This window comes from Rhizophagus irregularis, chromosome 21 (genome assembly GCF_026210795.1).
Source record: "Rhizophagus irregularis chromosome 21, complete sequence".
Classification (NCBI taxonomy): Eukaryota; Fungi; Glomeromycota; class Glomeromycetes; order Glomerales; family Glomeraceae; genus Rhizophagus; species Rhizophagus irregularis.
In genome coordinates this window covers 253,240-266,341 of record NC_089449.1, presented here as the reverse complement: position 1 = coordinate 266,341, position 13,102 = coordinate 253,240, and the positions used below count along the sequence as shown (strand labels likewise).

Below are 13,102 nucleotides of genomic sequence, written 5' to 3'. Positions count from 1 at the left end.
TGTGTAACCTTGAGTTGTCTGATAACCTTTTTTTCACAATTTCGACATTCATTATGGAAGACGGAGTTAACACGTCCGCGTTTCTGTGGTTTCATTAAAGATTTTAAGTTTGATTATTTAAATACTCCACCGGAAAAAGCATATACTCTTTATTTTAATAAATATTTAAGATATAAAAAAATATACAAGTATACAAGTTATTTGCTATAATTAATAAAACTAACAAACATACAACTTCAATATAATCTATCCAAACTTAAAAAATATAGAACTACTAGATTGCAACCTATTATCATTTATATTAACTTTTAAGTTTAATATTGAACCTTGCTTTCAATTCTTTATTCTGTTTTTCCTTTATTTTCTATTAACAGTTAACAAAATTAACAAATTAGCATTATATAATTATAAGATAAACAGTAATAAGCCTATTAAGATACATACCTCAATTTCATCATAAATAAAGATATAACAATTATAAGCATGTGATACTAATAAATATTTTGGAAATAATTTTTCTACCAATTCTTCGTTAATATGACTTGGCCATAAATTCAAAGTAAAATCCAAAAAATATTCTGTTAAATTTAAGTTTTTTATATTAGAATCAATTAATAAAAATCTATAAATAAATTTCTTTAAAGCAAGAGCAAATATTTCAGCGGAAATTAATAATCCTTCGTGATTGTGATAATCTATACAATCATTAATTGATTTCTTCATCTGTTCTTCTAATAATGGAATTTTAAATTTGTCTTCAATTTTATAAATTATTGAATTAGCATCTTGTTCTTCAATTAATTCATATATTTCTACGATATGTTTAAGAGAAAATTGAGAAAATTCTTCACACATATCAGTTAGCATCATATTATATCGTGATAATTTTAACCATTGTTTAACAAAATCTTCAATAAGTATTTCATTATTGTTAATTGCTAACTCTCTTATAAAACAAAGAATTGTTTTAAAAAGAAAAAGTAATTCCGAAATAAAAGGTGAATATTGTAATGCTGCTAAAAATAATTTTCTTTTATCATTCTGAATAGGCTCCTGTTGCAATACATTTTTTATATTGAAGAGAATTCTTGGAGAATTATGAAAAATTTCGTGCTTAAATGGAAAATGTTTTAAATAAAATTGATTATCACCCATTTTAAAATAAACTTTGTTGATTACTAACTCTTCAATAAGTATCGTCTCAATTTTTTGCAAATCAAAAATAAATGGCATTTCACCTTGCACGAGATTTCTTTGACTGTATTTTAAAATTTTTTCGTCTAATTCGTAATTAATAAAATTAACTTCTTTTGCTTGTGTTATCATAATTGATTTAGTGAAATAAGTTGAATTATTCCAAGATAAATATTCTAGGAATTTAAGACCTTTACATTGCTCTACTGGAATAGAAAAAACACTATCCAAAAATTCATTATGCATTTTGATCAAAAATTCCAAAATTGCGCATAAATAAACTCCCGCATCTTTTTGTTCAATTAAACCATAAATAACAGAACATTCGAGATTCATAAATGGTTTGTTAGGCAATTCTTTAGATTGATATTGATCAATATAATTAATTACAGAATTCCAACTTAATGCAAATCCTTCAAATAAAGATTTCAAATAATCTCCATTTACAGTATTATCTTTAGATTCCTCTTCAATAAATTCATGAAATGTCATCATCTGAGCTGATTTCCTAGATTTTTGATATTCAAGTTTTGAATTTAAAATCTTTACAAATTTTACAATTGGGTAAAGATACTTAATTAGTTTTAATTTTTCATAATGGTTAAAATAAACTAATAAAAATGGACAATTATTATCATTATTCAACTTGAAAGCGCGGAAATCTTCAAAATTCACTTGTCTAATCATTCCCCAAAATTTCGAATAATAAGTTATTTCTTCATTAGAATTATTTTCAATCCATGGAAATTTATTTGACATTATTTTAATTTGGTTTGTGCTTACTGAAAATCTTTTTTGTTCAAATAAAAAATATGATTTGAACGATTGAACTAATGGATGTTTAATTTTCACATATTCATTAATCATTTTGATTGATGATTCAGATAATAAATTTTCATCTTGTATATAATCTTTCCAGAATTTAACTGTAAACTCCCTTAAAAATGCAATTACAGTTATATGTTGTAAGACCGAATTCTCTGTGATATTTTCAACAAAATTAGGAAAATAAGAAATTAATTCCTTTAATTCAAATTCACTGAAAATTGCTTGAATCATTTCACAACAGATCTCTTTGATATTTGTATCCAAATTTTTACTACTAAGACAATCATTAATAACATTTAATCTAATTGAATATTGTAATGCTTGTTTTAGATTATTAATTAGCGTAAAAAATATTCCGTCATTTTGCTGATGTTCATCATCAAATATTTTTTCAATTATATTATTAATCAACTTAAAAGGTTTTTGTGAAAATAAATTTTTGTAAAGAATTAGACGAACTTTGGATTCTAATGGAATAATTTCAAGACTACTTAATATAAAAGATCTTATACTAGCAACAATGATTTCATTATTATAGTCTAAAGAGTTAAATACTAGTTCAATTATTTCTGTAGTAATTAATTCTTGTTTGTTTGTAGCTTTTCCTAAATCAATCATTTCTTGGATATTTTTTAATGGAATTGACTTGATTTTCAATAAATTATTACATACATTTAATATAGGAAGGTTTGTCAGCTCTTTCGTATAATTCATCCTTTTAACGAAAGATAAAATAATATCCATTTCTTTTTTACATTCCTCATTATAATAAATTTTTTGTAAAATAAGACTAATTGCTTCTTTCAAAAGTGATTCTTCAAGTTTACCATGAATATTAGAATCTTTTTGAATATTTGCAAGAATAGTTGGAAAATTTTCAACTAATTGTGATTGAATTAAAATACTTTCCGTATATCTCCACCAATAAATATGAAGAAGTAATGGACTAGAAATTATTTTATTTCCATTTATATTCTTCATAATAAAATCCAATTCTTTTATATTATTATGTTTATTAATGGTATGAGATAATATTTTAATAAAATCATTATAATATAATTCTGAATATTTTTGTAATATTCTAAAATTTGATTGAATAGACAATAATTTATTCTTAAAATCTTCAATATGACTTTCAATCAAATTGATATGTAATTCATTATATTCCTCATCAATATTATTTAAATCTTGTCTTAAAATATCTAATTCTTCATCATAATATAACTCATAAAATTTAATTTGATTAAAAAAATAATATGAAAAAGGAAATTCAAGTTCGTCAATTACTGAATATGGCATTATATATTTAGAAGGTTTTGGCTCAGGTAAACTATTAATATTAATAATTGTATTATCCATAAAACATTGTTTCCATAAATCAGATAAATCTATCTTCATTTCATTTTCTTCAATTTTTTCAATAGTAAAGTATGATTTTGTTGCTGATAATTTTTCAAGTGAATATAGAATTTTCGCTATGGTTTGTTTAATGATCATTTTCACATAGTTTTGTAAAGCTAGTAAAAGACTTGCAAATTGGCTTAAATAATCTTTATTTTTAGCTACTTCAAATTGCCAATCATTATAATTTCCAAAAATTGATTCAAAAGTTTTTTCTTTTATACATTGAATGAGGTTTGCATTATCCAAAATTTCTTTACTTAACGTTCTGTAAAAATAAAACAAGTATTATTAATTTAGTACTTTTATATAAATAACTTTTTAAAATCAACTTACCTAATGTAATTATTATAGCTTTCATTGGAAATTTGATATTCTATACAAGATAAGCACCATAATAATTCATCCTCCAAAATTTTTTCAAACGGTGTAATAGAACCAACTATTATACTAAAAAGTTCCGAATTTACTATATCATATAAGGATTTATCCAAAAGTTGATTTAATGAAATATTTTGTGGTTCTAAAAATTCAATTGTAATTTGTTTCCATCCAGATAATATTAAATTTTGCTTATAATCTCGTTGAATATGATTTATTATGCACACATATTTTATAAGCGTATTTGCTTCATCTTTTTTATCTGAAATTTCACTTTGAAATTTTTCAATAATAAACTTGGCCAAATTAATACATTCAATACTAATGATCGTATCACATTGAAGGATTAACATTTGATCAGTTGATTTCAAAAAGAAATTTTCCACCAAATTTGAAAGCTGAATTTCACTTTTAAAGTTTGATAATTTATAAGCTTGGCACGTTAAAAGATCTCTTAGACAAGACTTAACGTCGGTATTGACATGAGAGAAAGTATTGATAATTATTAAATGTTCTTTAGAACTTGCCAACAGATTTTCTTGATTGAATAAAGTTTCAAAATAATCATAAATACTATCACGATGTTGATTAAAATAAATATATTTAAGTTGATTAATTTCATCTGAATCCAAAATAAGTCGTTCAGCTCTTAAAATACCATCTGATGTTGTCAATGCAATTAATTTTTGCTTACATTTTTCTAGAATCTCATTATCATCAGTATAAGCGTGATTATTTGTAATGTCCAATACTAAACTTTGTAGTGTTTCTTCACTATCAAATCCTATAAAAAAATCTTTTTGTACAAATTTATATGAACCATCTTCAAAAGTAGAAATTCTTTCTGCCCAATCATTTAGCTGTTGAACAAATGATCGTTGTTTCTCATTAAGAAAATCACTAATAGATAATTTTTGCTTTTCAAAACGATCGAGAAGAGATGGATCAGCTGAACATAAATTCTTCTCATCTAGAACCACGATGCATTCACATTTTAATGAAATATGACTGCTCATAAATATATTAAAAAAAAATTAGTTTAAGCCAAGTAAATAATTTTCATTCAATATAACAACTTACTTCGCAAAATTAGAGTTTTCTACATGTGCTTTTTGTTTAATATTTTTTTTATTTCCTATTACAATATTATTTTGGTTCCACAAATTATAAAGGTTTACTAGTAGTATTAAGTACGACAAATATTTAAAGGAAAAATAATTAATATAATAAATTTTAACACCAACAAACGATTAATAAATATAATTTACCATAAATCATCTCTAAATTTGTAAGAATCAATGGTCTGCCTGTACCGATATACGTCTAAAAAAAATAAATTATTTAATGATTAAACTATATATATATGACTAATAAAAAGCATTAATTACTTACCATAATTTTACTTAATACTTTAGAAGAGTAGTAATCATCTTGATCATCGGGAAAATGAGATCCTAAAATTACAATAGGATCCAAATTTCTTCTTTTTAATTTATCGGTTAATAAATTTATAATTGTTCCACTTTTACCAATGACCATTAAATTACGTGCATTAGAATCATTTAAATTCGATTCAATTAATTGTGTAATTGGTATTTGTTTATATAACCATGAATTATTATCGGTAAGCGTTTTAAGAAAATTTCCAAAGTATCTTTCCCATAATTTGTATAATTTGACATCATTTTCTATTCCTCCAAAATTACGGGCCAACGCTATTTGAATATTTTCTGGCGTCAATTTATCCAACGAAAGCATTCTTAGCAATTCGTAATAATCCCGAAGACCATAAAAATTAGGCAAAGCTTGATTATGTTGTTTATATTCTAAATATGCTTTTGCTAAAGAATTTGAAGCCTCTGCATGATTAAATTTAATAATCTTTGTGTTTATATTAACCAAGTCATTTAAATCAAATTTAGGCCTATAAATAACAGTAATTAATTTAAAATATTTTATACGTATAGAACAAAATACTTTTAATAAATACCTTCGTACAAGTATTGCTCTATTGCTCTTACTGATATCCAAATGCCAATTGGATAATCCAACAAATGATACAGTAGGTCCGGTTGCCGGATAAATTGGTTCAAGTAAAGTATGAAGTAATTTTAATGAATTCGAAGAATTTAACCCAACTGATAAAAGAAAATAACAAAAAAATATAAGAATATTATAAATAAATTTAAGGTACTTAAATTTTAAATATATAAATATTTACCGTTATCAAGCAAAATTACATTAATAATGTCAGAGTTTATCTCTTGATATTTATTAGCTTTTTCGAAAATTTCTGCAATGCCATCTGAAGTGGAATTCGAAGAATATAAATATGAAACAACATGAACCTGTTTATAAATATAAAAATCATTTATTATTATAAAATAATTTTAAAATCTTCAAAAAAAAACAACCTTTATATATACCTTTGGCAATGATTTAAAATAATCATCATTTGATTCCGAGCCACGTAAATTTAAATTTATTAATTGAAGAGCTGAAGATTTAGCGGACCTTATATTTTAATTGAAGTAAAAATTTAGTAATACTGATAAGATATAATCAAGAAAATCATCATCATTTCTTTTTTGATGCGTACCCTGTTTCTCCGATAATAAAAATAGGAATTTTAGTTATAATACAAACAACCATGGCTAAAACATTTTCTAATAAAGCATCATTTATGACTATATTGGAAGGGATGTACATCCTATTAATATAATCTTCTTGCTCTTCATGAATGACTCTAGAAAATATATGGTCTTCTATATCGATTTCAAAATTGTGTAAAATTCGTTCCATTTCATTACAATATTGATCACGCAACTCTCGTTCATATAATCTAAAATAATAACAAAAACTAAGTGCCAAAATATAAGTTCTAACTATTATGGATACTTCTCCAGGTAATGGATATTTATAATCAGTTTTGTAAGCTGGACGATTTTTGAAAGATTTATAAAAGAATTTTACTAATTTCATAACTCGTCTTATATCACGTAAACTAACACTATATGGTTTTTCAACTTTTCGAATAAAACCTTGAGAAGCAGATAATAATTCTGCAAATACAGGATGTGCTAATTTTTCTAATTCTTTTTCCATCATGATTTGAATATATTGACATTCATCTTTTGATTTTATAATACCATAATTCCATACATAATCGAAAATCTGATCAGGTAATGGTTTGACTTGATATATAAGATTATTTCGTTCTTCATATTTTTTAGCATTTTGTGTATCATCACAAATACGATATGGATTACAAGTAGCGAATAACTTAATATTTGAATGTATAGGGTTATTTTTGAAAATTCTATTAGATATTAAATTTGCAAGTAAATTCAAATGATTGCATGTGTTGATCTCATCGAATAATATCCAAATTTCGCCTTTTTCTGATTTATTTAAAGCTTCTGACATAAATTTCATTATAGTTTCTTCATCAATTCCATCATGAAGATTAAGTATTTGATATTGAACTTTTGATATTAAAGCCAAGTATGTAATTAAACTTGTCTATATAATACGATAAAAAAAAATTTTTTAATAAATAATTCTAAAAAAATCTTTACAAATTAATATTTACCTTTCCACATCCTGTTTCACCACAGATGACAACTGGGATATTTGCGCGCACTCTTAAAAGAATTAATGCCATCTTTACTAAATTATCGATAGACAAAGCATATTCTCGTAACATTGATTCCTGCATTAACTCGTTAGCCATTTCTTCCGATTCAATATAAAGTTTATTTGCGGACATTATATTATAATTATCCATATCCCAACTTTTTGAATCAGTGGTTATTTGACTTTTTAATAATAATTCAATAATATCAGAGACTTTACCATCTTGATATACGTTAGTTAAGAAATTTGATACTTGAGAATTAAAAAATATGACATTATGGCTCATATTGTCCCATTGAGAAATTGTATTGGAGCAATCTTTTGTGGATTCTAATAGATCCGCTTTTGTTTTAATGAGTTTAGCTGCATAAACTTTTGAGATTTCTATTAGCGATTTAATTGTAATTGGCTTAATATCAGCTGGATCCTTTAAGTTTGATTCCATATTATTTATTGTAAAATAATCATTTGATGATAATCTAATCAATTGATCAGCCGAGACATCAACGAACATTTCAATGCTTCTAAATGATAAGATATTTTTATTACCCTTGAAAAAATATCTCATAATAAGATTTCGACAAAATTCAGCTGGTAAAGGATGTTTGATAACATCCGATATATTAAATAAACTTCCTTCATCATCATTTTCTTCACAATCATATAAGTTCAAATAATTACATACGACTTGAATTGGACTAAATATTTCCTGTGAGGCTTTAAAATTTTCGATATTCCAAGATAGATGTTTGGAAGGTAAGAATCTCAACATACTAGGAAGACAATTCTGTTTTACAGATGATGCTATTTCAATATAAATGAAAGTTTGTGGAATAGAAATAATCAACTCTTTATATGAAACAATCTTAAAAGTTAATAGTTCAAATAGGAATAGATTCACATTTTCTGGATAATCAATTGGTGAAATAGTGATATGAAGACTTTCTAATTCCTTGAGCTTGCATTCTTTAAGCTTATTCATAAGATATTCAAAACTCATATCATCACTAATTAAGAAGCTGTGCGGAATTTTTTGTTTAGAGAAACTAGATTCTTTAATCCATTCAGTTTTTCCTTGACCAGATAAATTTGAAGTAACACATAATACATTTGGACATAATTCTTGATAAATTTCTTGCATTATTTCGGTATTCAAACCGCTAATTTCTCGAACATCTAAGGTATGTTGATCTAAAATATATTGAGATATTCCTAAATCCCTATGGCACAGAAGCGCTAATAGATAATTTTTGTTCGAATTTTTCAATTGCATTTCTTTAATATGGTTTACTAAGCTATATTGTAATTCAAAGTTTAATAATTCTAAATTTACAATACAGAATAAATTATTATCATATCCATTATCTGAAGCAAAAAAGCATCTTTTAATAAAGATTAAAAGCTCTTCCATCGTAGTTGATGATGTACATAATAAAAGTTGCCATGATTCGGGATAATATCCATTATTAACGTATAGTGACATTATTATGTTTGGAACTAACAATTTATTATCATAAGCGACAACAAATGATCCATCACATGGTACATCGTCAAGAATTACTTCCTGATGAATTACTTTAGTCTTACGTCTCTTTGGAATATTTCTAAAAATATTTTCCAATTTATTACCAACTTTACTAAAATAATCGGGAGAGTCACAAGATATTTCTTTGATTTTCTTATGAGGTGGTAATTGAGCATTGCTGTTTACAAATTTAATGAGCATCTTACATACATCTTTATTCTTTTCATCGATGACCTCTGATGTGAAATAGTCATAGAACGCAAAAATATGACGAACAGTGAAGAATGTTAAGTGATAACAATTTTCTTGGACTTGATTTTTTAAATTATCCCTATATAAAGTTCACAGATATTAATCTTAAATGTGATTAAAAATTCTAAATCAAATTGATTTATTAATATACTTACCATTTTTCCAAATCATTATTTAAGGATATAAGAAATTCTTTTATATTTTCTACTCCCTTTATTTCTGTTTCGAACTTTTGATAATCAGAATGGCCACTTTTCATCAATTTAGTCAAAATCTCTATTATTTTTTGAATATTATCAACAAATTCAACAAAATCATTAATATAATCCGTGGTGATTAAGAATGCTTTCTTGTATAAATCAAGAATATCGTTAAGATTGTACATATATGAGACATATTTTAGTGTAATCATACACTCATCCTTTTTCTCATCACATACAAAAATATAAGTTCCATTATCGATAGCATTCTTAACATTCTTAATTTTCTCTTTTATATCTTGCCCAAGATTCATAATCTTATAATACATATTTTGTAATACCATATTATTATTATTACATAAAATAATATTATTCGATAATGCTGGACTCCTTTCGGTAATAGTCGATAATTCTTTCATAAAATCATCAATGCTCATTTTATATTGCTTATTGATAAGTGGCAATAAAATTTGTTTAACTTGGGCAAATGATAAAATTGTAATATATTGAGCCAAATTTCCGTCCGGATAGTCATCAATAACGTCAAACAAATTTGTTGCATTGTATTCAGAAACGTTCCTTATTAAATCTTCAACATTAGATAATTCTTTTATTAAATTCCAATAATCTTCATTGTTAGAGAAATTATTCTCAAGATTCTCAATAAATTGAATTACTTGATCAAGCATTATGGAATCATCATTTATGGTACAAATAGATTTCAATAACTGATCACTTTCGTTATGTTTAATTTGAAAAATCTTCAATAGTTTTTCTAAGTACCCAAGTCTTTCGGCCCATTGAGGAAATTTCAATAAACATTCAAAAGTTTGTATTAATTTTGGATTTCTTTTGCAAGAGCCAAGTTCTTCGATAATATCAAATTCCGCATTAATATTTTTAACGTTCTTCCAAAATAATAATGCTTCTGAACAACTAATATTTTCCCAAGCCTCGTATTTTTTACACATGTTACTATAATTTTTAAAAACGACTGGTAACAATTTTTGTGTTATGTATTTTACTGTCGTTGCATCAGAATCTTTTTGAAAATTAACTTCAAAGATATTTTGAAAACTTTGAGATTGAATAAGTTTATAGATATGTTGTATATTGTCCAAGGCTTCCTTATGAAGTGTCCAATAATCTGGTAATAATACTTGATTTAAATTTATTTTATCAAAATTCTCCATACGCTGTTGTATGTCATGAATATAATTATTTACATCTGTTACGTGAGAAGCTGAACAAAATTTACTATAAAACTTGAGAAGTTGTCCAAGTTGATTTATATGGTCAAGATATAATTTTCTAATTTCTGCAATTTTGTCTTGAGAGACAACTAATGTAGAATTTCTTCCTATAGTATTATTAAAGTACTGAAACAGTCTTTCGTCAGTATTTTCTAATAGTCGTTGTAGTAATTGCATATCAACCATCTTTTCTAAAAGTGATCCATTAAGTTTAATAATGGACATTTGAAGGCTTTGAATACACGAGTTTGCACAAAGTTTTTCGACACTTCCAGTAGCATTTAAGATGAGAAACCAGAATTCATTATATCTTATAGATTGTATAACATTTAAATACGGTTCTGAGTCAACAGATTCAGGTAATAGCTGGCCTTGCAATCTAGTAATAATATAGCATATAATATCCTCGCACACTCTAAACATTATTAACATTTAACATTAATATAAAATATAAATTTAAGTTGTCCAAATAATGAAAATAATGATAAGGTATACTTACGTGTTTGGAATCACCAATGATTTACTTTTGCAATCGCAAATCATTAATATTTTATTGATCAATTGATCATTAATTTGCTGAATAGTTTTATTCAATATTTCTTTAATGATATCTTTAATGATATTTGAAAATAATTCTTTTACTTCTAGCACTTTTATTTGGGATACAATTTTTATTGCATTAATTATTTGAAATTCTGAATATGTCTTCATCTTATCCACGACGATATTTGTTAGGTTCTTCCAGACATTTTCCCGACATCCAAGCGAAGGATGAATAGATTCTAATTGTAGAAATATCACGAATATTTCGTTTAAATTACCACCATTTACTATATTTAAATGTTGTGTGAACCAGGTTTTAGAAACATCTGATATCTTTTTTTCCTTAGAATCTGAAAATCCTTGATTGAACCAATAATCTAAAAGTTCGGGAAATATATCTAATAGATCCAAGTTACGAGACTGAGATACTAGCTCTAAGGAGGTTATAATATCTTCACTACTCCAGTTCAGACTATCATCTTGAAGAAGTTTTACAATACCACGGGCATTTAGGGGTGACCATACTCTCATTGGGTCTTTAAGTAAGGATAAAGCTTGGTTTCGAACTGCTATAGAAACACTCCCTTTAAATTCTTGAAGTTCTTGAGAACGACTCGTCAATACATTTACATCATCCTTAGAAATAAGTTCTTGAATTCGTTCAATGAAGCATTGTAAGATTTGGTTATCAAGCTGTTTGCTCATAATAAGAGGATTATTCCATGCCTCAATAAGCGATTCTATATCTTTGCATAATTTTACCAACCATTTTGCGATTTTTACTGTATTTTCATATCCAATATCTTTAATACAAGGCTCCATTTTTGTCATCTCTTCTGAAAACTTTTGTAAGTTTAGACGAGCATATCTAAGATCTTTTAAAATTTCCAAGAATGAGTAAGTTGGATCAATTTCTTTTGAGATTTTAAAAATCACGAGCCAACCAAATTTATATTGAAAAGCATTACGTTGGATCAAACATAAAATAGCTTTAAGCATAAATCTGTTGACATTTAAAGGTAACATATTTTTTCGATATTCCATAAATACATCAAGCAATAATTCTGGCCTAAAATTTTTTGGTAATATAAACGAATCTCGTCTTGAAATATGATATCCTAAAAGAAGACATAAGAACAACTTTTGTTCTCTCCGTAGTTTTTCTCTAACGTTTCTAACTACGTAATTGTAATCAGAAAATTTAATTGTGAGTCTCGTATGAAGGGTTAATAATGCTTGATATTCCAAAACGCTTTCTTTTAGATTGTCAAGTGTGACATTATCATAGATATAATCTACAAAAGCGTAATCGGGTATATCCTCACCGATTTTATATTGGTCTAATTCGGAACAATTTCCATTAATCCATTTATCAAATTGGTGCTTTAAATTTAAATTTAATAAACGTTTACCCGAATCTGGTAAACTTTCATCTGAGCTATTTTGTCCTTCATAAATTATTTTTTTGGGTCTACGAAAAATTGCAGCAGGAATATAAATAGCATAATTATATTGAATTTTCGACTTTTTTGAGAATGTTATCTTAGTATCCTTAGATCTCCAGTAAGTAGGGTTATTATTAGAAGGTTTATAAAGTTTTACGGTATTATGTTCCCAATCTCCTAACTCGCTACCATCTCCAATAACAACTGGATATCCGCCGAGTTTTTCTATATTAGCAGGTAAATGTATATGAAAACTCGTAATTATATATTTCGTGTGTTCCATACTTTTCGTTAAGAGAATTAACAAAATTTGTCAAGCGTCGTTATTTACTGATTCATGTCTAAATACGTTTTAATTTTGTGGGCGCAGTATTTATTTTAACCTTTTTTAGTTAGAAGATATGTAAGGGTTATCAATTTTACTATTTCTATTTAGTGCAATGG

General features: G+C 25.8%; 1 protein-coding gene across 1 annotated transcript; it reads right to left on the bottom strand.

The window, feature by feature from the left end:
* Positions 1–301: 301 nt before the first annotated feature.
* Positions 302–12,941, bottom strand: OCT59_013475 (uncharacterized protein; the record flags this gene model as incomplete). The annotated part of the gene is made up of 14 exons (XM_066141544.1): positions 302–364; positions 445–3,691; positions 3,760–4,812; positions 4,885–4,939; positions 5,073–5,127; positions 5,197–5,728; positions 5,795–5,942; positions 6,026–6,152; positions 6,231–6,318; positions 6,404–7,326; positions 7,397–9,296; positions 9,373–11,085; positions 11,170–12,216; positions 12,355–12,941. 14 exons carry the CDS (start codon positions 12,939–12,941, stop codon positions 302–304), a joined length of 11,538 nt encoding a protein of 3,845 aa, XP_066001674.1.
* Between the last annotated feature and the right edge of the window lie 161 nt (positions 12,942–13,102).